Genomic DNA, 25,204 nt, shown 5'->3' on the forward strand with positions numbered 1-25,204 from the left:
CTTCTAAGCTTCTAGCTCTAGACCGTTGAGATGAGATCATGAGACCATCAATGTTTATCACCACTTAACTTCACGAGATCATTATAAGATGCAACTAAATTACATAAATGAACTACACTAATCTAAAATACCTTATTATTTTCACCTTACTTTTAATCATATTCATCATAAAATATGAATATGATTTAATTCAAGAGTTCTTATCAACAAAAAAAAAATTTACCAAAAAAAAAAGAAAAAGAAAAAAATGGTTTAACCCGAGTCAACCGGGTCACCGGGTTTCGGCCGGGTCAACCGATCCAATTCGGACTGACTGCATAACCGGTCTAACTACCCGCTCGGACCGAGGAATCCACCAGGTCACCGAGTCCCGGGTCGGCCCGGCCGGTCCGAGCCGGGTTTTAAAACACTGATCATAACCATACAAATATGGAAATAAATATAACTGTTTGATCAACATAATTAATCTAACGATGAAATTGATTGGTAATAACATTAATAGTAATCCTAATTAATTATTAGAATATCCTATCCCATTAAAATAATACGCATAAGTCTACCAAAAATAATAATAATAATAAAACGCATAAGCAAAGAGAAAGAGCAGGAATAATGGTCGGTGCCTCGGTGGCAATGGTACTGTGAACGGATCATTGCCTTTTTTTTATTTTTATTTTAGTACAGACGGATCAATATCATTGCGACATTGCCTTAATTTCGTCTTAACAAATAACAACAATCACAATAAAAACCTTCTCACATACTCTTTCTCTCTCTATCTGTTATTGGTTTGTTTATCTATTTTTCTTTCTTTCTTTCACATTCTGTTTCACCACCCTTTTCATTCATCGTCGTCATAATTTTATCCATACATAGCAACACACCCTTTTCTCTCTGCAACTCTTTCTCTCTGAATTGCAAATCTCAAAAGGCTCAAAAAAGTTAAAGTGAGAGAGAGAGAGAAAGACAACGCACAGCCACATCAATTATTCACTTTCCTTTCCAACTTTCTTCTTCTTCTAAAAAATCCATCATCACCGCTGAGATCTCAGGTAAACGTCAATTGAATTATCACTTTGGTCAATTCAATTCCATTCACACATGTTAATGCTATCTGTAATTTCTGATCTCACTCTTTCTTTTTTCTCCTTCTTCTTCACTGTTTTGTTATCTGATTCGGTTTTATTTTTGTTTTCTGATTTTATCAAGTGTCGTGAGCGGTGATCTGTGTCTCCATGATGTTGTGGTAACTTTGATGCGATTTTTTTGTTGTGTTTGCTTTTCGGTTTGGGTTCAGTTTTTGATTTTTCATCTTTTTTAGTTTTGTTTGCTTGTTTGTTTTTGGTGTGATCTCACGCTTTCCTGCGTTTATTGTGATTTTTGATTTTTTATTTCGAAGCTTCGATCAATTGCTATGTTTTTTGTTTGCTTTTAATTTGAGGGAGAAAATGGTTGAATGAGCATTAGACAAACGGTCCTGGTAGATCTTAGTTTTATTGTAGTTTTAAATCCTTCGTTTTTATATATTTTTATTGCTATTTGATCCTTAGCTCCGATCAAGTTATTATATGGGCTTTTAAGTGCATAGCTGTAAATGTATTAGTAGATATCTTCTCAGATTTTGAAATGCTGAATAGAATTTGAAAATATGGAATGCTTAACCCAGTTGGCTATTAGTGACTTTCGTTTGAGACATGTTGTGTGGTGGAGCAATCGGTGGAAGAGCAATTATTTGCTTAAGTATTTGAAGCAATTTAGATGTAGAGCACTTTAGGTTGGTAATGCTGCTCTCAGTTTACAGTATCTGCCTAATTAGAGAAATGGGAATCTTGGAACATGGCATAGATGGATTATTCTGGTAAAGGGGAAGTTGTCGATATTTGCTTCATTAGTCACAGAAGTAATCTAAAGTTGAGAGACAATGTTCTGAATATAGATCCTCCCTAGTACCCTGGACCTGTCCCAAACTCTGTATTAGTCCATAGGAAACTTATGGGGGATTACTTTTTTTTTTGTTCGGGGGGGGGGGGGGGGATCCAAAAAAAATAAAATGATCTGAATATAAAGCAAAAACAATGCAACTGTGGGAGACTGGGAGTATTCTCATGTGCATTAAATTGCGAATGCAAAGAGGAAAAAGAAAAAAGAGAAAACAATATAGTTTTCTTTATTGGTACTTCAGGGCTGAATCTTATTAGTCATAATGTCATATGTCACTGTTGGTTAAAGTTGAGTAAGGAAACTAATCAAAGGTTGTTGTTGACTTTAAGAGAAAGGCTTTGGAGAGTATGAATGATATGAAGAAATTCTGAGGCTGATGAAATATTCTGCTTGTTACTGCCTAACATGGATGCTTGATTAAGACATATTAACCAGATATTTTTATCTGAAGAATATTACTTAAAAATATTTTAATTTGTTACTATCTTAAACACTACTTGAGGCTGATGAAAATAGACTAAACCTTGTTATGAAAGGTACATTTGAAGTATGTTAGCATGCAAAATTGAAAACCAGTTAACCATATGTTTAGTAGAATATCAAGATTGTAAACTTCATTGAATAGGACATAAAAATATGTGCTTGCTAAGTAATATATTCTCAATGCTAGAAAATTGTTTACATTACAGAGGAGATGCTTCTGGCTAAAAAAATTAGTAAGTTGTTAGTTATGCTTTCTTCTGATATACAACTCAATCAAAAATAACTAAATAAAATAAAATCCCACTGTTCAGTATATCCAATTTTTATTCTCATCTTTGCTAATAGATTGAAGCGAAAGATTTTTTATTTTTATTTTTTATTTTTTTGATAATAGAAGAATTCAGTTTTTGAAACTAGGATCCTACCATAGGAGAATAAATGATAGGTATTAAAAGAGAGATGAACCCAAAGGTGAAGAATGGAGTTCATGTTTTGTTCAGGCACTAAATTTTATTAAGTAAAGAGAACTCATTTTACTAGCTTTTACAGCTGTCAATGCATAAAGCTAAAGATACAAAACTAAAACAATGAGACTAAAGGAAACATCCCTATATATCTAACAATAATCAAGTGAAAACTGTTGCTCAACTAAAATTAGGAAAGCTGCTTATTTGATTTCTGCTGTTATTAGCTACTTTTTTACAGACATGCTTGAACACAGATCATATTCATGTCTTGTTCGAAGGTGTTACTATTTTCTCTTGTGGTATCTTATCAATAAATCTTTAATTTCCTGAATTAATAAATCAGTTTATTTCTACTGGAGTTCTTTCAGGTCTCATTGTCTGCCTTTTTATTTCCTGTTTTCTATGTATTTTTAATGCTAGCATGTCTAAGCTTATTTCTGTTTTCATATATGGTTCTGAAAGCCTGTAGACCATTTGGTTGGACTACCGAGTTTTGACATCCCAAAACTTGTTTTGAACATGAATTTAGATTCTTAAGCCACTCTTTGCGGTTGACATGCATTCAAGATCCGCTGCAAATCTTCATTAAATGCCAACATAAGTTCCCTTTTTCTTTATTTCATAATGTTTTCTAGAATAATTTAAACCTCTAATCTGTATAATAAACATAAAAACTGAATTTTTTTACAATATATTATGAAAAAGTAAGGAGTTTTCTTATTATGAAGATCCTTTTTTTCTTTCTCTTTTAAAGGAGAACTGATTATCTTTAATACAATGTCTTTACTCCTTACCCATCACAGTTGACCTATGTTGTTATGAGTTCCTTGATTAAAGTCATTTTCCAAATTTATAAATCAGTGATTTGTGCATATAATGATATAGAAGATATAAAAGTCAATTTGTATTAAAAGTATCTGTTGGAAAGCTAGCTTTTTGTGATTGAGTTCTCCAAAAAGAGACAAGGAAGTCAGTTAGCCTTGCTCATGGTCTGTTGATCCTTATGATGATTATGATAGATGATAGACATATAAAATATTTTTGGGAAATGAAGGCTTGTGGGTACTGCTGTTCTTCACACTCGATACTTGTAAACTTTGATTATGACTAATTTGCCTGATATTGTAGTATCAGTGGATGCAACAACTTTATCTTCATAGTGCTAGATGGTTTTCTCTTGCTTATTTATCATTATCTCTGTTTTTCTCATGCAGCGGATTACTTTGTCATTTACAGACATCTTGTTTGCTGAAAAGAAAAGGAGTACTTTAGAAGGAACTTTTATCCATGACTAGCTCTACAAAAATTTTGGATCCTGCATTCCAGGGAGTGGGTCAAAGAGTGTATCCTTTAAGTAATGGGTGATTTATACAAATAACTTGATGAAATTATAATTCTTCCTTTTAGATTTTCTTCATGAAGAAAGTTAAAGGGGAAACTAATAGAAATGTTTACTTCCGAGAGAATATTCAAACCATATATAATTAATCTTCAGCAATAAGCATGACTTATTAATGTTATATTGTTATATATTGAATATACTATATTTAAGAGTTTTAAAACTTAACTTGTGGTAGAGGGACTGAAATATGGAGGATTGAGAATTTTCAGCCAGTTCCATTGCCCAAATCTGAACATGGGAAATTCTACATGGGAGATTCCTACATCATCTTGCAGGTGTGAGCTATATACAATACCTTAGATCTGTTTATGTATGGCTGTATGTGGTGTGTCTGTTTAGGCTGTGCACAATGCCATAAATAACAACTTCTTTGGTTCCCTAGATTGTAACAGACAATATCATGGCCATTTTCATATTACGATTCTCAGTCAAAACACGTGAACAGCATAATAGAAAAATGATACTTTCATTCTCAATGGTTTATCGAAAACTTTTGACTAATTTCAACTTATAATTCTTGAGGTTTTAATGCAATTCCTCCTCTTGTGAAAATATGGATTCAGAACAACATAACTTCTAGTAGTGTTGGAAGATAGGTTTCTATCCTTCAATTTTGGGTGTTCATTTCATGTATACTTGCAGACAACACAAGGCAAAGGAGGCACTTATTTTTATGACTTACACTTCTGGATTGGAAAGGATACAAGTCAGGTAAGATTCGACTTAACCCTCCTCATCCCCATCCTGGTTCTTGCCTGATGCAGCTTGTGTTAGTTTTTTATTTTCCTTGTAAATAAAGAGGTGACTAGAATGTTGAACCTTGTAGTATTATGATTTTAAAAAAAAATACTGTTCCAAGGTTATTTATCTCTCTATTTGGTTTCAGTTTTTTTCTTTACTGTCCCTTTTCTTAGAAGTATTTAGATGTGTTGAATCCACCATTTTAGTTTTCAAAAGACCTGGGGTTCCGTGATTCACATTTTGGAAATTCTTGAACATTATCTTTTTGACAAAAGAATCTTTTTAACGAAAAAATTATCTTTGCTGCCGTTGTGGTTTTTCTTGTAGGATGAGGCCGGAACAGCAGCCATTAAAACTGTTGAACTTGATGCAGCTCTTGGAGGGCGTGCAGTGCAGCACAGGGAAATCCAAGGACATGAATCAGACAAGCTTTTGTCATACTTTAAGCCCTGTATAATACCATTAGAGGGGGGTGTTGCATCTGGATTTAGAAAACCTGAAGAAGAGGAGTTTCAAACACGTTTGTATATATGCAGGGGGAAAAGAGTTGTCAAATTGAGACAGGTTTAGTGTTCTATATTCATGAACTTCATTATTTCAGAGTACATATAAATTAACATTTTGCTTTGGCAGGTCCCTTTTGCAAGGTCTTCGTTGAACCATGATGATGTATTCATCCTAGACACTCAGAATAAGATCTATCAATTCAATGGTGCAAATTCCAATATTCAGGAAAGAGCCAAGGCTTTGGAAGTTATACAGTTTCTTAAGGAAAAATATCATGAAGGAAAATGTGACGTTGCAATTGTTGGTAAGGGTACTTTTCCTATTATATAATTCTGTATATCTTTTCTTCAGATGCATATTGATTTGTTTGTTAATTTATAAAATATATCCCTCATTGCAGATGATGGCAAGTTAGATACTGAGTCAGACTCTGGTGAATTTTGGGTCCTCTTCGGTGGTTTTGCTCCTATTGGAAAGAAGGTAATCAGCGAGGATGATATCATTCCAGAGGCAACTCCTGCTCAGCTTTATAGGTATGTTGATTTCATCGTCCTCACCCCCTTCCCCTACTCCGTGTTTTCCCTTAAGCACCTGTTTCAAAAAGATCATACTTCTAAATTGGTAGTTTTTTAATTAAGATAAAATTATGCAATCAAAACAAAGGAATTTGTTAGTTTCTGTATAATTTCATTTTAAGTCTGAATTCATCTCGCTTGCTAGTAAGATCAAAGAAGTTTATAAAATTTATTTATAATAAGTTGCTTTGTTATATCACTTTTAAAGGAAGATACAATTAGCTCTTATTGGGTCAATTTGAGAAGAAGACCAATAGAGACCCAGTGCAAAAATGGATCCAATGTAAGATAGTCTGATTGAAAAGTGTAGAGGAAAATCAGAGAAAACTTTAAGAGAAACCATTAAAAAGACCTTGCTCTAAATATATTTTTTGAAAATTTTGGCTTGTGATAGAGCCTACTTTCATTGTTTGGTCCATGCACTGATCCCTCCTACCTTGGGTTTTACTGGTTGTTGATTCATAGTTCCCTTTCTGTATATTACTTGTATATAAATCTTTAAATAATAAATCATTATAGATAGCAGATGCTTGTGCTAAGAAATATGCATTCATATATTTTTTTGCTCATTGTCTGAGTGTTTTTCATGTGACATGAGGAGGTTTTGAATAAAATTATGGACTTTTAAAATCTTCTAATTCTGTCTGAAGCACAAAGATGTCTTTTCTTTGCTGCTTGGTGACTTATACTTGGGATAATTTATTTCTGTTATTCAATATCACCATCACATTACTAAAATACTTATTTTCTAACATTTTTTTTCTTTAATAGTTTTTTCCTGAAATAATTCATTGAAGTTTGTGACATCATAATGTGTTGATTAGTGTAACAGATATTTTGGACATGGTCATTGGCAGTGGTACATACTGATAATTAAAACGAAAAATAACTTCATATAACTTGTCCTTGTAGTATAATTGATGGTGAGGTCAAGTCTGTGGAAGGGGAACTTTCTAAATCACTGTTGGAAAATAACAAATGCTATTTACTGGACTGCGGTGCTGAGGTGTTTGTCTGGGTTGGCCGGGTAACGCAAGTTGAAGAACGAAAAGTAGCTTGCCAAGCAGCTGAGGTAATTGTAGAATCTAGTTCTTCATGTGTTAGTTAAAAGTGGATTCATTAAATTTATTAATATTACCAGGAGTTTGTTGCAAGCCAAAATAGGCCAAAATCTACAAGGATAACGAGGGTTATTCAAGGTTATGAGACACATTCATTTAAGTCCAACTTTGATTCTTGGCCATCAGGATCTGCTACTAACGGTGCTGAGGAAGGAAGAGGAAAAGTTGCAGGTGCCCATAATTTATTCTCACTTGTACTTTGTGCTGCCTTTGGTCTAACTAGCCATTCTCACATGTGTGCTATTTTATTTACTGCCAGCATTGCTTAAGCAACAAGGTATGGGTGTGAAAGGAACGACAAAAGGTACCCCTGTAAATGAGGAAATTCCACCTTTGCTTGAAGGAAGTGGAAAGAAGGAGGTGGGTTTATAATTTTTTCTATGAAGTTTCCTTCAACAACATCTTTATCCCAAATCAGTTTGGGTCGGTGGCCAATGATAATGAAAAGGAAGAAAAGATTGAGAGAAAAAAAATAAAATAAAATAAAAACACTAGAAATAAAAATTGAAAATTAAAAATTAGAAAGAATTATAAAAAATAAAACAAAGATATATAAGAGAAAAATGCATAAGAGAAAAAAAGAAGAAAAAAAGTAAAAATGAATTTTTTTTTTAAAGAAAAAAGAATACAGTATTAACAGTTTCCTTGGCTTAATTAAATTGACACTTGTGAATATGTAATATTATTTAAATTTTCAGGTATGGCGGATTAACGGAAGTGCTAAGACTCCATTGTTGAAGGAGGATATTGGTAAATTTTATAGTGGAGATTGTTACATTGTACTGTACACGTACCACTCTGGTGAGAGGAAGGAAGACTACTTCTTGTGTTGTTGGTTTGGCAAAGACAGCATCGAGGTAATTTATGTCTTTCTGATTTGAGCTCAAAATATATTGTGACCATTGTAATTTCTATTTGCCATTTACTTTTCAGTGCTAACACTGTTAAGACTGACCAAGAATTTCCATGCTTAGGCAAATTGTTTTTTTTTTTCCTTTAAACTTACTGTTGGATTTGAATTTGTGGTTGTCATTGACATTCTGAACCTAGAATAACTCTACTAGGGGATAGACTACAAAATCTCTTAGCTTTTATTAGTGGTGGCAATATCTTGGATAGATGTGGTCAAAAACTATGTTATTATCAGTTAGCATAATTCGTGGAATAGTGTTACAGTGCTTGACATTCCATATCAAGCAGTCTATATCTGTATACGGTTCTGCCAAGTAGAAAGTTTGGGAAGGTGTATGAGAGCGAGAGACACATCGGATTGTTGCCAATTACAGGAGCTGAGTCAGCATTAGTTGTTTGGCAGGGAATCAGTTGGTTGGGGTTACATTTTTAGCATCACATGATGGCTGGAATATATAGAGGAGGAAAGACCATTTTGAGGGTATCTTGGAAAAGTGGAAACTCTTGGGCTCTTGGGAGAGAACTAGAACCTCTCAAACTGTTCTGGATATCAGTTCTGTTTTCTTTAATTTCCAGTCATGTATTTCTCTATTATCTGTTATTTCCCTTCTCAATCTTGTAACTTCCCCTTAAAGACATACAGAGTAATTTTCTGATTGGATCTGTGTTGGACTCAATCTAATTAATACAAGTTTCATTTCTCAATCCTTCTCTCTTGACCCTAGAACCTAACACTGTACAAATCATATTAAGCAATATGTCTTGACAGACAGTATTTGGTGTCAGAATGCCCATATGTCCTCTCCATAAATCTTTCTTTCTTTTATTTGGGGATAAAAACTCCATATCACATTTATTGGAATCTTCATGCTTAGGGAAATAAGATTACTATGAAAAACAGGATTCTTGAAAACCAGGGATTTTTGAAGTAAAAATTTAGCTTGTTACCAAGTACAAAGCAAAGCACAAATTATAGACTTATTGAAGAATTGCCTTATGTTGAGGAACTGGGTAGCCTTGTTCTTTCCTGTTCACTTGGAATCAATCTTTCTTTCTTTTTTATTTTTAAATCCTCCTTTCTTGTGCGTGTATGTACTACATGAAAGTGTGAAAGGTAAGATCTTTAATAGGACAAAGTTTCTATCGTTCTCTTAATGGATTGTTTTGGTATGTAACTCTTAGGTACTAGAAACAAGAAGAGAAATATTGGAAACTAAAACACTGAATTTGCATTTCTCTAAATAGATTCTAGTGAGAAACAGGAAACACTACATAATGAAGGGAATCACAAATTAAAGTAAAATTATGGATTAAAGAAATGTGTTACAAATTAAACTGCAGAAAAGAAACAAATGACTTAGTAGCATTTGGGAGGCTACTGTTCTCTCCCGAAATCCCAATTCCAATTCTACCAAAAGTCTGAATATTCTTCTTGACATTCCTTATTTAACCTCATATGCCCATGTGTGTTGTTACACAATATTCCTCCTAACAAGTCTAGCAACAGTCGAGGGTTTGGTTTCTGGTTTACCTTGATAAGCTTTGGACGAGGCAGCAAGTTCCAGTTATTCAAGTTGGGTGTCATGAAGGCTGGGAATTAGGTTGGACCTTCTTTCGGGAATGCCCTCAATTTTAATTTCAACAAATTCAGAGGGTAATGAATTCACCTGATTTGCCCTTTCAGCTTCATGCGATGCTGGAAGTTCAATGTTTTCTTTGTCAAGGGGCTCTTCCTTTGGCTGGTCACTCTCCATTGGTGGCTTAGATGTGGGCTCTGTTGGTGATTTTGTTGGATCTGCATAATCTGACTCACAAGCCCAACTTGTACAAAGAACAGGGGTTTCATTGACATGTGTTTTGGAGCAACTTAACAGCATTTTGAGCCTGGCCCGTTACAGCAGTAATTTGGCCCAATTTTTTAAACCTGACTTGGCTTGTCCATCTTCCCGTTTCTCATTCGTTCGCAGCAGCTCGTTCCTCTTAGGGATGTACTGCATCTTCCAGTCCTCCTTTTCCATTTTCTGATTGTCATAGATCTGAAAATTTTTAGTAAATTGTTGGCTCAATTCCTCTATTCCATCTCATCTTTTGTCCGCTCGTCTTCTGTGAAATCAATCTCTGTTGACGGTGTTCTCGAGAACACTTATGAGCTTCAATATCTCCATATTTCTTTCTTCTATGCGGCTCATTCTTTCCTCCAAATATTCTAGTATGCTCATCCTATTTTCAAGGCTTTCATTCTGATTTTTTTTTTTTTTTGGACCACAGCTCCTAGATCAATGCTCTAATACCAATTGTCAGGTACTAGAAACAAGAAGAGAAATATTGGAAACTAAAACACTGGATTTGCATTTCTCTAAACTGATTCTAGTGAGAAACAGGCAACAGTACATAATGAAGGGAATTACAAAGTAAAGGAAATTACAGAGTAAGGAAATGTGTTACAGAGTAAACTGCATAAAAGAAACAAATGACTAGGGGCTACTGTTCTCTCCCAAAATCCCAATTCCAATTCTACCAAAAGTCTGACTATCCTTCTTGCCATTCCCTATTTAACCTCATATGCCCATTTGTGTTGTTACACAATATTCCTCCTAACAGGTTCTAGAACATTTCCTTTTAACCAATTTGCTCACTCAGTCAATGAAAGAGATGCTAACCCTTTACTATAATACACCCCTGTTGTTGGTGTCCTATCAGTAACTCTAAAAAATAGCCCACGCTTTTGCTCCGAGTTTGGCCTGCATACATGGTCAAATTGGCAAGCTGGGATTCTGTTTATGGTTCTATATTTTATGGGAAATATGTTTCTGCTTTTGCTGCAAAAAAAATTTCTCTGCCACATTGACATAAAATTGTGTGGGTCCCATAGGGAAATTTTTTCTACAGTAAAAGCAGAAAAGAAGAAGGACTTGCATATGGTGTTCATAGACCTTGAGAAAGCATACGATAGGGTTCCAAGGAAAGTTTTATGGTGGGTCCTGGAGAAGAAAAAGGTTCCATTAAAGTATGTAAAGGATATGTATGATGGGGCTACTACATGTGTAAAAGCTTGTAACAGATCATCAAGTTATTTTCCTATCATGGTAGGTGTACACCAAGGGTCGGCTCTAAGTCCTTACCTATTTGCCTTAGTTATGGATGAACTAACAAAAGATATTCAAGAGGAAGTGCCATGGTGTATGCTTTTTGCAGACGATATTGTGCTTATTGATGAGAGCAAGGAGGGTGTTAATAGAAAACTTGAATTGTGGAGAAGCACATTGGAATCCAGAGGATTCACATTAAGTCGAAGCAAGACTGAGTATCTGAAGTGTGAGTTTTCTCTGGTACAAGATGAGGACCAAGAACCTGTGCATCTAAATGGTCAAGAGGTACCCAAAAAAAATGCTTTTAAATACTTGGGCTCCATTTTACAAAATGGTGGAGAGATTGATGAGGATGTAAATCACAGAATCAGAGCAGGGTGGATGAAATGGCGTAGTGCATCTGCATTTTTGTGTGACCGCAAAATTCCCCTGAAGTTAAAAGGAAAATTCTATAAAACGGCAGTACGACCGGCAATGCTATATGGAGCGGAATGCTGGCCAGCACATAGGCAACATGAGCATAAGATGGGAGTAGCAGAGATGAGGATGTTAAGGTGGATGTGTGGGTACACAAGGATGGATAAGATAAGAAATGAAGATATTGAAAAGAAGTTTTTGTATATTGATATTGAATAAATTACATGAGTGAGTATTTATACAAGAAAGAATCGCTAAGAATGACTAAGCGATGACTAATCAATCCTATCACAATCCTAATCACAATCAATTCTAATCAATCACAATTAATCCTAATCAATCATAATCAATCCTAATCAATCATAATCAATCCTAATTAATAGGAAATAAAAACGGAAACATGTTTGAATTCTAATTTTCTACACTCCCCCTCAAGTTGGGAGGTAAATATTGATCATTCCCAACTTGCCAATCAAGTCTTCGAATGCTGGACGGTGTAGGCCCTTGGTAAGGACATCTGCCGTTTGCTCTTTGGTTGGAACATATATCAAATGCACACTTCCATCATCTAATTTTTCTTTGATGAAGTGACGATCAACTTCCACGTGCTTTGTTCGATCATGATGCACAGGATTTTGAGCAATGCTAACAGCTGCCTTGTTGTCACAATATAGTTTTATTGGTAGGGAATATGAAATCTTCAACTCTTGAAGAAGTCTTCTCAACCAGATTCCTTCACAAACTCCATGAGCTAAAGCTCGAAATTCTGCTTCAGCACTACTTCTTGCAACCACTGTTTGCTTTTTGCTTCTCCAAGTAACAAGATTTCCCCACACATAGGTGCAATAGCCTGAGGTAGATCTTCTGTCTACTGATGAGCCTGCCCAATCTGCATCAGTGTAGATTTCAATTGTCCTTTTATACCCCTTTTTAAAGAATAATCCTCTTCCTGGAGTATTCTTGAGGTATCTAAGCACCCTATAGACTGCACTAAGATGCTTCTCCTTGGGTGAGTGCATGAATTGACTAATCATACTCACCGCAAAGGCAATGTCAGGACGCGTATGAGATAAGTAGATTAGTTTACCAACCAATCGCTGATATTGTTCTTTATCCACCTCATTTCCATCTTCAATACCTAACTTGGTATTAGGTTCCACAGGTGTCTCAGCAGGTTTACACCCTAACATTCCTGTTTCCAACAAAAGATCTAGAACATATTTCTTTTGTGTTAGAGTGATACCTGTTTTGTTCCTAGCAACTTCCATACCAAGGAAATATTTGAGAGTGCCAAGGTCTTTGAGTTCAAATTGAGCTGCTAGAAATTTCTTCAAGGTGTTCAATTCCTCAATATCATCACCTGTAAGAATTATATCATCTACATATACAATAAGAATAGCAATTTTACCATCCTTAGAGTGTTTGTGGAAGAGAGTATGATCAGTCTGTGCTTGAATGAAGCCTCTTCTTTTGACTGCTTGTGTGAATTTGTCGAACCATTCTCTGGGAGACTGTTTCAATCCATATAGAGACTTTTTTAGTTTACACACTGATCCATTTCCCTTTTCAAAACCAGGTGGAGGATCCATATAGACTTCTTCATGTAAGTCACCATTTAGGAATGCATTCTTCACATCTAACTGTTGCAGAGGCCAATCTAGATTGGCAGCAAGAGATAAGAGAACTCGGATGGTATTGACTTTAGCAACCGGAGCAAAAGTCTCATGATAATCTATCCCATGAGTCTGAGTGAAACCCTTTGCAACCAATCTTGCCTTGTATCTGTTGATGCTATTATCTGCATTGAATTTTATTGTAAACACCCATTTGCATCCTACTGCCTTTTTTCCTTTGGGTAGGGTCACTATCTCCCAAGTTCCATTTCTTTCTAAAGCATTCATTTCTTCAAAGACAGCATCCCTCCATTTTTTATCATTGAGAGCCTCATGTATATTTCTTGGTATCTTTGTACTATCCAACATAGTATTGAAAGCACGAAACCCTGGGGACAACTTTCCATATGAAATATGATTAGAAATAGGATGAGTAGTACAAGATCGAGTACCTTTTCTGAGAGCAATGGGCAAGTGTAGATCATTTTCACCATGACACTCAAGTATTGGGGTGCTGGAACTAGAACATGGTTCAGAATCCTGGCAGTGTAGAGGCTCTGGGTTATTCACACTTTGAGGAGGCTTTCGCCTGCTATAGACTTGTCCCCATTTTGAGGAGGCTCCTGATGGTGAGGATTCTGTAGCTCCCCCTGTTTCTAAAAGTAGAGGTAATACTGTGGCATTAATAGGTTCCCATGACTGATCTTCATCTACTCCTATAGACTCCCCCTGAAGAGAAGTCGAGGGGAAGAAAGGGTCATTCTCAGAAAAAGTGACATCCATAGAGACAAAGACCTTACGAAGAGAGGGTGAATAACACTTATAGCCACGTTGAGTAGGAGAATAACCAATAAAGACACACTGGAGAGACTTAGGATCAAGCTTAGACCGTTGATGGGAGGGAATATGGACAAATACAACACAACCAAATAACTTGAGAGGTAAGGAGGAGACACCTCGGAAGGAAGGGAAGATACGAACAAGACTAGAAAGAGGAGACTGAAATTTCAGAATGCGAGATGGCATTCGATTTATCAGATACGAGGCAGTGAGAACTGCCTCTCCCCAAAGATATTTAGGAACACTCGTGGTAAACATAAGAGCCCGAGCAACTTCAAGGAGATGTCGGTTTTTTCTTTCCGCAACTCCGTTTTGTTGGGGTGTGTCAGGACACGAGCTTTGGTGAAGGATGCCATGTTGGGAAAGATATTCTCCAAGAATAGAGTTAAAATACTCTTTGCCATTATCTGTACGAAGAATTTGTATAGCAACTTGGAATTGGGTTTGAATTATGGCATGAAATTTTTTAAACACGGATGCAGCATCAGACTTATCCTTTAGAAGATACACCCAACAAACTCGAGAATGGTCATCAATGAAGGTAATGAACCATCGAGTACCTGAAATATTTTTAACACGGGCGGGACCCCATATGTCGCTATGAGTTAAGGAAAATGGGGAAGAGTCATGGTGAACTTTAGAAGGATAATGAGCACGAGTATGCTTGGCAAGTTGACAAATATCACAAGAAAACAAACTTGGACTTTTATTAATAAATAAGTTTGGCAACAACTTCTGAAGATAAATAAAATTTGGATGGCCTAGCCTACGATGCCACAGCATAACATCATTACATGAATCAAAAGGAAACATAGAGTTTTTTTCTACGAAAACAGCTTCATGAGTCACATCATCCTCAAAGTAGTAAAGTCCACCATCCTCTCTAGCACTGCCAATCATCCTCTCCGAGTCCTGTTCCTGAAAAACACAACCATGTGGAAAGAATTTAGCAAAGCAATGCAACTCAGAGGTGAGCTTGCTAATGGAAATGAGATTACAAGTTAGAGAAGGAACATAAAGAACTGATGTCAAAGTAATCAGCTCAGAAAGTTTAATGGTGCCGTGTCCCGCAATCTGGGAAAAACTGCCATCGGCGATCTTGACCCGAGAAGGTTCAGAATATGGAGTGTATGAACAAAACAAGCCAAGATTACCTGTCATATGATCAGAGGCTCCAGAATCAAGGATCCAATGATTTTGACTATCAACATGGAAAGTTGTACCTTGCTGGACCACATGACTAGTGGCCTTAGGAGGTTGCTCGTGGTAATAAAAAGAGTGTTTTGAGGAAGCCATGAATAAAAAGAGAAGGGTTGACCGTTGATGAAAAATCAAGTTTTGTAAACTTTTGATCTGACCTCTGGAACAGGAAGGGGAGAAGCCGGCGAGAAGGTCTGTGCAAGTCGCGACGGAAAAAAAAACGTCTGGAAGGCGGCGCGTGGTGGCGCGTGCAGCGGCTGACGGCGATGGGTCCAGCGGCGGTCGACTTGTCGGATCCTTCTGAGTCGAATGGTCACCTCACTTTTTTGATCGGAGGTCAGTCAGTAAACTAGGTTTCTGTGTTGGACAGATTCAAGGCAGTGTTTAGGAGGTGTTTGACGGTGATGGAAGTGTTTGGATGGTTATTTCAGATTTGAATTAGGGTAGGAACGAACCCGCTCTGATACCATATTGAAAAGAAGTTTTTGTATATTGATATTGAATAAATTACATGAGTGAGTATTTATACAAGAAAGAATCGCTAAGAATGACTAAGCGATGACTAATCAATCCTATCACAATCCTAATCACAATCAATTCTAATCAATCACAATTAATCCTAATCAATCATAATCAATCCTAATCAATCATAATCAATCCTAATTAATAGGAAATAAAAACGGAAACATGTTTGAATTCTAATTTTCTACAGAAGATATTCGACGAAAGGTCGGAGTAGTACCGGTAGCCGAGAAGATGAGAGAACATAGATTGAGGTGGTTTGGGCACGTGATGAGAAGACCCATGGATGCTCCTGTAAGAACAGAAGTTTGTTACCAAGAGCTAAACACAAAAAGAGGCAGAGGTAGGCCGAAGCTTACTTGGGGGAAAGTAGTAAAACAAGATTTAATGGAGTGGGATATAGATTGGCGGACAGTATGTTTCTTAGAAAGGAATGGAGAAAAGCTATAAGTATGGTGGAGGGTTAGACCCGCTGTTATTCCTATGTTCCAGATGGTCCTTTTTTAGTCCTTTTCCCCTTCATTTCCCCCACTTCTTCTTGTCCCTTTCTTTTTTACTTTTATTTATTTATATATACATATATTTTTATTTCATTTTATTTTATTTTATTATTTTATTTGTGTATTTTTATTTATTTATTTATTTTTTATTTTTTTTTACTTTTTTTCAACCGTTTTGTATCTTTCATGTGGGTTCATCTACCACCGACCCCAATTAATTTGGGATAAAGGTGTTGTTGATGTTGATGTTGAAAAGCAGAAATATTAAACTCATATTTTATACTCTTGATTGTTTTCACTAATTATATAATATATGACCCAAGTTTTGTCTTGATCCTTTATACACTGAATTTCTCAATTCAAAAACTTAGATTGTAACTTCCTCGGCATAACACATGACAACTGAGTAGACCTTTAGAAGAATATAGTATATTAAAATATCAATTACATAGACGTGTCGTTTTTCTTTTGCTACACATTAAATCTGCAAACTGTTATTCAATTGCCTTTCTTGAGTTAAGGAAGGACCGCTTAACTGATTAAATTAGCTCAAAGAATGGTTAATAAGAAACCACTTATTACATAATCAACCACTTGAGGGGTTGATTACTCCTAAACTAGAAATATTTGTACTATGAATTCCTTTTTGGTAATTTTCCCCAATATAAGTAGCAGTCGGGTTCCACCTTAAAGATATGACTTATCATAAACCATTAACTACAATTCCACAAATGATTCCTTTTTAGTTAATAATATTTATTTCTTAATTGCTTCTTAGTGCTTTCTTATTCAAAATTTATTTTCTCCATTAATACTTATTTGGGAATAGAATAAATTACTTTTGAATGCTTTTCACCTTGGTTGAATTTTCCATTCAGGAGGACCAAACAACGGCTACTCGATTGGCTAGTACAATGTCCAACTCATTAAAGGGTAGACCTGTTCAGGTATGGTAATCCAAATGTCAAAACGTTGGAGATGTTGCTTGGAGATTGTGTATAATTATAGTAGTTTCTTGCAGGGTCGTATATTCGAAGGCAAAGAGCCACCACAGTTTGTTGCTCTTTTCCAACCTATGGTGGTCCTTAAGGTATCATTAGCAAGACTACATGGTATTCTCAATGACATATCTAGTATAACTTTGTGAAACTAACTACTTTAACTTATGCCTGTTTTAGGGAGGTTTGAGCTCCGGATACAAAAATATGATTGCAGACAAAGGTTTATCAGATGAGACATACACCTTAGAGTGTATTGCACTTATTAGAATTTCTGGAACTTCCATTCACAACAATAAGGCAGTGCAAGTTGATGCTGTACGTATCCATTATATTATTCGATTTTTTCATTATTAGTATGTTGCTAGTTATTTTTTTCCCTTGTCCACTGTAATTATTTTATTCTTGCTCAGGTGCCATCATCATTGAATTCTACCGAGTGTTTTGTCCTGCAATCTGGCTCTACAATTTTCACTTGGCATGGAAATCAGTGTTCCTTTGAACAGCAGCAGCTTGCAGCAAAGGTTGCTGAATTTTTAAGGGTAAGATTTATTGGCTCCATGTTGTGGATCTTCTGCTAAATTATTCATGCATATCATAATCTTTAAAGCATAACCAAGTCTCAATTTTGTATAATTCAAACTCATTTGAGTGTATATTGTTTAATAACTGTTAGAATATTAGATATGATATGATTAGATTTGATTAGATATGATTGGATTCTGTCTTATCCGTAAATAGTCTGACTGTATTCTGACTGTATTAGGATTAGGTTTGGATTAGGTTTGGGCCTTACACTTAAGCCCATTAGGGTCTCTATATATTGTAACTCCCTGACACAGATCAATATACAACGTATTCTTTTACATTTAACTTGGTACCAGAGCGATTTCGTTCTGGGAACCCTCGCTTCCGCTTAGAAATCTTGTTCTTCGCTTTAAAACCTAAGCCCACTGCTTAGGAGTCATCTTTTCTTTGCCGTGCGTCCTTCCGGTAAGATATCAAAGGCTGTAAGTCCTCTCCAGGCATCTTCTGCACGTGTCCACAGTCACCGGAGCACCATCAGCTAGCGTCAGCCACCGTCAGCCACTGTTCAGGCTGCCAGAGTACTTTTCCGGCGAGTTTTCAGTCTGGAACGAACGCGAACAGAACCCTCTCCTTCCGGCGACCTGCTCTGTGGAAGTCCGGCCACCATCGGAGTTGTCACGCGCTCTCACGCGCCTCCAGTCTTCTCTGCGCGTGGGCTTCACGCGCCACCTTCTGCCGGCGCGTGAGCACTATTCCGGCGGCTTTTTCCGGCCGGTCTTGGACAGAGAAGCTCGTCTTCTCCTCCTCTTTCTGGATCTGTGGTTGGTTCTTTGTGGGTCTGACTTTTTTGTGCGCACCTCTTCTTGATTGGTGATCAGGTTCGTTTCTCTTTATTCGGTTTGTATCTTTGTGATTTGATATGGCAGCAAACCCTCCAATTCATTCGGAGGTCAAGTCTTCATCTCCTCCTTTGAGAAATTCTCCCAATATCATCTCTACCAATATTGGGTCCATTACCTCTTCAAAATTGAAGGGATCTGTTAATTACAAGAACTGGGCCACCTCTGTTCGAGTTTGGTTCTTTGGACAAGGATATGGGAACCATCTCACAACTAAGTCTACTGATGTCCTTAAGGAGGACAAGTCTGATTGGGAAAAGATTGACAACCAACTTCTGAGTATCCTCTGGCAATCCATTGATCCGATTGTCTTGGATATCTTTTATTCATTTCAAACTTGCACTGAAGTGTGGGAGGAAGCAAAAAACCTCTACACTAATGATGTTCAACAGCTCTATTTCATCATCTCTCAGTTTATGGAATTGAGCAAATCATCCGACATTCAGATGGAGACATATATTGGCAAGAGTCGCTCTTTGATGCAGGCATATTTGGATATGCTGCCCTACCCTACTGATGCTACTGCATATCGGAAACAGGTGGAACGTCTCTTTATGGTTGCCACACTTTCTGGCCTTCCCGAAGAATATGATAATGTTCGTGATACTATCTTGACTAGTGGGGAGCCTGATCTATCCATGACGTATCAGCGTCTTCTGAATTTGAATAAGAAATCTGCTCCTGCATCGTCTTCTGCTGTTGATTCTACTGCTCTAGTTTCCCGTACTGATTTTCGCGGGCATATTGGAGGTGGACGTGGTCGAGGTAGAGGCCCAGGAGGCCGGGGCCCAGGAGGCTCAGGAGGACGTAGCCCAGGAGGTCGTGGCCCAGGAGGCCCAGGAGGTCCAGTCGGACGTGGTCAGCGACCTCGTTGTCATTACTGTCAGCAACTTGGTCATTATGAGGAACGCTGCTACACCAAGTATCCTCACATGCGACCTTCTTTTGCTGCTAATGTAGCTCAATCGGATACTGCTTCAAATGGTTCAGTCTCTCTCTCCTCTGAAGAATATGCAGCATTCCAGGCCCTTCTCAGGAAGTCCTCTCCTCAATCTCAGGCCTCTGCTTCAGAAACTGGTAATCCTGTTGCTTGTGTTTCTCATTCTGCATCACTTGGTCCTTGGATATTTGACTCAGGTGCTACTGATCACCTCTGTGGTAATAAGGAACTCTTTTCTTCCCTTACATATTCTAATAATTTACCCTCTTTTACTCTTGCTGATGGAACTAAGGCCCCCGTTCATGGGATTGGACAAATCTGTCCAACCTCCTCATTGACCTTGACATCTGTCTATTACATTCCTCACATCCCTTATAATTTAATATCGGTTAGTAAATTGATCAATTCTCTTAATTGTATTGTCACATTCTCAAACCATTCTGTTTCTGTGCAGGACCCGGGTACGGGGAAGATGATTGGAGTGGGCCGTGAGTCACGGGGTCTGTTCTACCTTGATGTGCCGAGTCCTTCAGTTGCTTGTTCTCTCACAGAATCTCCACAGCTCATCCACAGTCGTCTCGGGCATCCTAGTCTTGCGAAATTACAGAAGATGGTTCCTCTTTTATCCGGTCTTCAAACTTTAGATTGTCAGTCATGTCAGCAAGGAAAGCACATACGCTCCTCCTTTGCTAATCGAGTCAATAAACGAGCTGATGCTCCTTTTTCAATTATTCATTCAGATGTTTGGGGTCCTAGTCGTAGTGTGTCTATTTTAGGTTTTCGGTATTTTGTCACCTTTATTGATGATTTCTCCCGTTGTACTTGGATTTATTTAATGAAAAACCGCTCTGAGTTGTTTTCTATTTATCAAAAGTTTTCTGCTGAAATTCATACTCAATTTGGTGCTTCTATTCGTATTTTACGTAGTGATAATGCTAAGGAGTATGTTTCTGTTGACTTTTCTCACTTAGCCACACAGGGTACTTTACACCAAACCACTTGTCCTCACACTCCACAACAAAATGGAGTAGCTGAACGTAAGAATAGACATCTCATTGAGATTGCCAGGACTCTTCTTATTCACATGCATGTTCCTCTTCACTTCTGGGCTGATGCAGTCCTTGCTTCTTGCTTTCTCATCAACCGCATGCCTTCATCTGTGCTTAATAATGATATTCCTCATAACTTATTGTTTCCAGATGTTCCTCTCTTTCCTCTATCCCCACATGTTTTTGGTTGTACCTGTTTTGTTCATGATCTCACTCCTGGTAAGGATAAGTTAACATCCAAAGCCTTTAAATGCATTTTCCTGGTTATTCTCGTCTTCAAAAGGGTTATCGCTGTTACTCTCCTGACCTCAAGCGTTACTTAGTTTCCGCGGATGTCACCTTTTTTGATCAACAACCTTTTAATTCTATCCCATCTCCATTGTCACAGGTTGATCATGTTCTTCCTGTTCCTTTTCTTGACTTGTCTTTGCCAGATGCAGGTGCTTCTACTCCAGATAAGCCATCACCTATTGCTCCAGTACCTAAGGACCATCCACTTCTCACTTATCAGCGTCGTAAGACAGTACCTCCAGTCGACTCGACCCCTGCTGACTCATTGCCCTCTGCAGTTGATTCTTCCCCTCCGGATCCTTCACCAGAGGCTCTTCCCATTGCTCAAAGAAAAGGTACACGTACTACTCGTAATCTTTATCCTCTTTATACCTTCTTGAGCTATGATCGCCTTTCTGCTCCTCATTTCACCTTTGTTTCTAGTCTTTCTTCTGTTTCTATTCCTAAGACCACAGGTGAAGCACTTTCCCATCCAGGATGGCGCCAAGCGATGCTTGATGAGATGACCGCACTTCATACCAATGGCACTTGGGACCTTGTTTCTGCTCCTCCAGAGAAGTCTATAGTTGGTTGTCGCTGGGTGTTTACTGTGAAAGTTGGACCTGATGGCCATGTTGATCGTCTCAAGGCACGCCTAGTTGCCAAGGGTTTTACTCAAATCTTTGGCCTTGATTATAGCGATACATTCTCTCCAGTCGCTAAGATGGCGTCCGTCCGCCTATTTCTTGCCCTTGCTGCTGTTCGTCACTGGCCACTCCTTCAACTTGACATCAAAAATGTCTTTCTTCATGGTGATTTACAAGAAGAAGTTTACATGGAGCAACCACCTGGTTTTGTTGCTCAGGGGGAGTCTGGGAAGGTATGTCGTCTTCGAAAATCCTTATATGGTCTCAAGCAGTCTCCTCGAGCATGGTTCAGTCGCTTCAGTTCTGTTGTACAGGCGTTTGGCCTAATTCGCAGTAAAGTTGACCATTATGTATTCTATAGGATTACATCTCCTAACAAGTGCATCTATTTGTTAGTCTATGTTGATGACATCATCCTCACCGGAAGTGATCAAGACGGAATCCATCAGTTAAAACAACATTTATTCAGTGCATTTCAAACAAAGGACCTTGGGAAGCTGCGTTACTTCTTGGGAATTGAGGTGGCGCAATCTAGACAGGGCATTTCTATCTGTCAAAGGAAGTATGCCTTGGATATCCTAGAAGAGACTGGTATGTTGGGGTGTAAACCAGTTGATACACCAATGGATCCTAATGTTAAGTTATTGCCCAGACAGGGGGAGCCGTTATCTGATCCTGGACGTTATCGAAGGCTGATTGGGAAGCTCAATTATCTTACTGTGACTAGGCCAGATATTTCTTTCGCTGTCAGTACGGCCAGTCAGTTCCTTGATTCCCCTTGTGATTCACATTGGGATGCTGCTGTGAGGATCCTCCGATACATCAAAGGAGCACCAGGAAAAGGTTTGTTGTATTCGGATCAGGGAAATACAGAAATTTGTGGTTACTCAGATGCCGATTGGGCAGGATCACCCTCGGACAGACGCTCTACTTCTGGTTATTGTGTCTTCTTCGGAGGAAACTTAATCTCATGGAAAAGCAAGAAACAACCTGTTGTTTCTCGATCTAGTGCAGAAGCTGAGTATCGTGCAATGGCAAATACTACCTGTGAGTTGATCTGGTTAAAGCAGTTGATTCAGGAGCTTCATCTTTGTGAACAGAAACAACCCATGACACTCATCTGTGATAATCAAGCTGCGCTACATATATCCTCTAATCCTGTTTTTCATGAGAGGACCAAACATATAGAGATTGATTGTCACTTCATTCGGGAAAAGATTCAGTCAGGAGAAATCAAGACAGCTTTTGTCAACTCGTCTAATCAACTAGCAGATGTTTTCACTAAAGCTCTTAGAGGTCCTCGGGTTGAATACATTTGTAACAAGCTTGGTGCTCATAATATATACGCACCAGCTTGAGGGGGAGTGTTAGAATATTAGATATGATATGATTAGATTTGATTAGATATGATTGGATTCTGTCTTATCCGTAAATCGTCTGACTGTATTCTGACTGTATTAGGATTAGTTTTGGATTAGGTTTGGGCCTTACACTTAAGCCCATTAGGGTCTCTATATATTGTAACTCCCTGACACAGATCAATATACAACGTATTCTTTTACATTTAACTATAACTACTAAAGATTTACGTTTTAGGGAAAAGGTTCAACACTTTTACATATGAAACTCAGAACATGTACCTTTGGCAATGTTTTTATATTTCTTTAGTTAACTTTTAAACTTCTATTTATATAGCATTGATTACCTCTAGATCAAATCATTCAAATTGACTTGAGATGACTATATCCTTGTGGTTAAACCTAAGTGCATCACAGTAGATAGTTAACTCTTGCCCGTGACTCTGCTTATTTATTTATTTATTTATTTTTCTTTATTTAACTTTTGAACTTAATGATTGTTTTGCCCATATACATTACTTTACTAATATAATACATGTCAATGTTCAGCCAGGAGTTACTCTAAAGCATGCTAAAGAAGGAACAGAAAGCTCACCTTTTTGGTTTGCACTTGGAGGAAAACAAAGTTACACCAGCAAGAAAGTCACTAATGAGGTTGTTAGAGATCCTCATTTGTTCACTTTCTCATTTAATAAAGGTAGCATTTCTCGTCATGTTACTTCAAAATTCATATAAAATGCTGTTATGCAATAGTTACTGATATTTGATTATACTGACCATTATTGATTTTGTTTATTCGTTTGCACTGTGGATCTACCAGGAAAGTTACATGTGAGTTTGTGACTGCTATCTCATTATTTAAAATTTCCCCCTATGGTTAGGAAATTTGTCAGCAGTAACCTTTGGGGTTCTTTATGTCTTCTAAAATATATTTTTATTTTACTCTGCAGGTAGAGGAGATCTACAACTTCTCTCAAGATGATTTGTTGACAGAGGATATCCTCATACTTGACACACATGCAGAAGTGTTCATTTGGATTGGTCAGTCTGTGGACCCAAAAGAAAAGCAAAATGCTTTTGAATTTGGCCAGGTAAACATGCTAAACAATTTAGGGCTTTTATTGCCCATATTTCCTCCTACTTCAAATACTTGACATATACTATAAAATCTTTCCCAGAAATACATAGATATGGCTGCATCTCTGGAGGGACTATCTCCACATGTGCCACTATATAAAGTAACAGAAGGAAACGAACCTTGCTTTTTCACAACATACTTTTCTTGGGATCATGCAAAAGCTATGGTATGCACTTATTTCCAGTTTGTTCTTCTGTAAAAAATCAATTTTTTTGGCTTATTCTTTAGCTTTAGCTTTAAAGTCCTTTTTTTTTTTTGCATGTCGGTGTTGGTTGAGAACATAAGATACTTCTTGGCTGTCTGGCTTGTTTAGCGAAATTCCATTATATTCATGTCATCGCTTATAGAGTTCACAAAATTCTGAATATAACAGTCTCTAAAGTGGCTGCTCCCATGTATGAAGCAGTGCTGCTTAGGGCTAGTAGTGTATTGACATTGTAATAATAGATCAGATGTATGTGTGATTTGAAAAAATGGTGAGGTGAACGTGATGTTTTTGAAGAAGTGATTCAACATAACAAGACAAATGGCTTAAGCCATTCAAACTTCTGTATTTAGGGTTTCAGGTATTTAAATTTGTTGACTTCTCGTGCAATATTTTCCTTACAAATTGCAGGTTCAAGGGAACTCATTCCAGAAAAAAGTGTCACTATTCTTTGGGATGGGCCATGCTGTGGAGGTATAGTACCCAGTTTAATTTTCTTGGGAAAACTGCTGTTCAACCATTCAAAGTAACTCAGTTTACATAATATAGTTTTATATTTACATTAAAACCAGCAGTTGAAACTGAACTTCTATTATGAGCAATGTCTTTTCTTGCATAGATTCAACAACTGAAGATTCTAATTCATGTAATGCTTCTTTAGATTCATTAATTTTTGTTGGGACAATAATATACAATAAAGTTCTATTGTAATATAAGACTGAAATGTATTTTTTTCATATATAGATTGACACCCCAAAGGGTTCTTTTTATACATATTACAAGGTAGTTAAGGAGATGAAGTAATAAATAAAATACACAGTAACCGAAGAGGCATCACACCA

At 37.2% G+C, this 25,204-nt stretch overlaps 1 protein-coding gene across 1 annotated transcript; it reads left to right on the plus strand.

Moving 5' to 3' along the window:
• The first annotated feature begins 865 nt into the window (after positions 1-865).
• Positions 866-24,842, plus strand: LOC133285322 (villin-3-like). Its single transcript, XM_061482536.1, has 20 exons — positions 866-1,052; positions 4,128-4,234; positions 4,469-4,568; positions 4,936-5,004; positions 5,362-5,598; positions 5,668-5,845; positions 5,942-6,074; positions 7,029-7,188; positions 7,258-7,408; positions 7,497-7,597; positions 7,936-8,094; positions 17,209-17,277; positions 17,352-17,420; positions 17,509-17,646; positions 17,742-17,870; positions 23,569-23,716; positions 23,840-23,850; positions 23,970-24,110; positions 24,198-24,323; positions 24,774-24,842. The coding sequence occupies exons 2-20, from the start codon at positions 4,179-4,181 to the stop codon at positions 24,840-24,842; spliced, it is 2,244 nt and encodes a 747-aa protein (XP_061338520.1). The 5' UTR covers positions 866-1,052; positions 4,128-4,178.
• Positions 24,843-25,204: the final 362 nt, after the last annotated feature.

The sequence above is a fragment of the Gastrolobium bilobum genome, unplaced genomic scaffold (assembly GCF_033153095.1).
Source record: "Gastrolobium bilobum isolate Gb01-03AN ecotype WA unplaced genomic scaffold, APGP_CSIRO_Gbil_v1 utg85293, whole genome shotgun sequence".
Lineage (NCBI taxonomy): Eukaryota > Viridiplantae > Streptophyta > Magnoliopsida > Fabales > Fabaceae > Gastrolobium > Gastrolobium bilobum.

What these genes read in the sequence shown, in the direction of transcription:
- LOC133285322 (XM_061482536.1), top strand. Translation starts at nt 4,179, where the DNA reads ATGACTAGCTCTACAAAAATTTTGGATCCTGCATTCCAGGGAGTGGGT. An exon ending in CAGGGAGTGGGTCAAAGAGT is followed by an intron (nt 4,235 to 4,468) that starts GTATCCTTTAAG and finishes AACTTGTGGTAG; the next exon opens with AGGGACTGAAATATGGAGGA. An exon ending in ATGTGACGTTGCAATTGTTG is followed by an intron (nt 5,846 to 5,941) that starts GTAAGGGTACTT and finishes CCCTCATTGCAG; the next exon opens with ATGATGGCAAGTTAGATACT.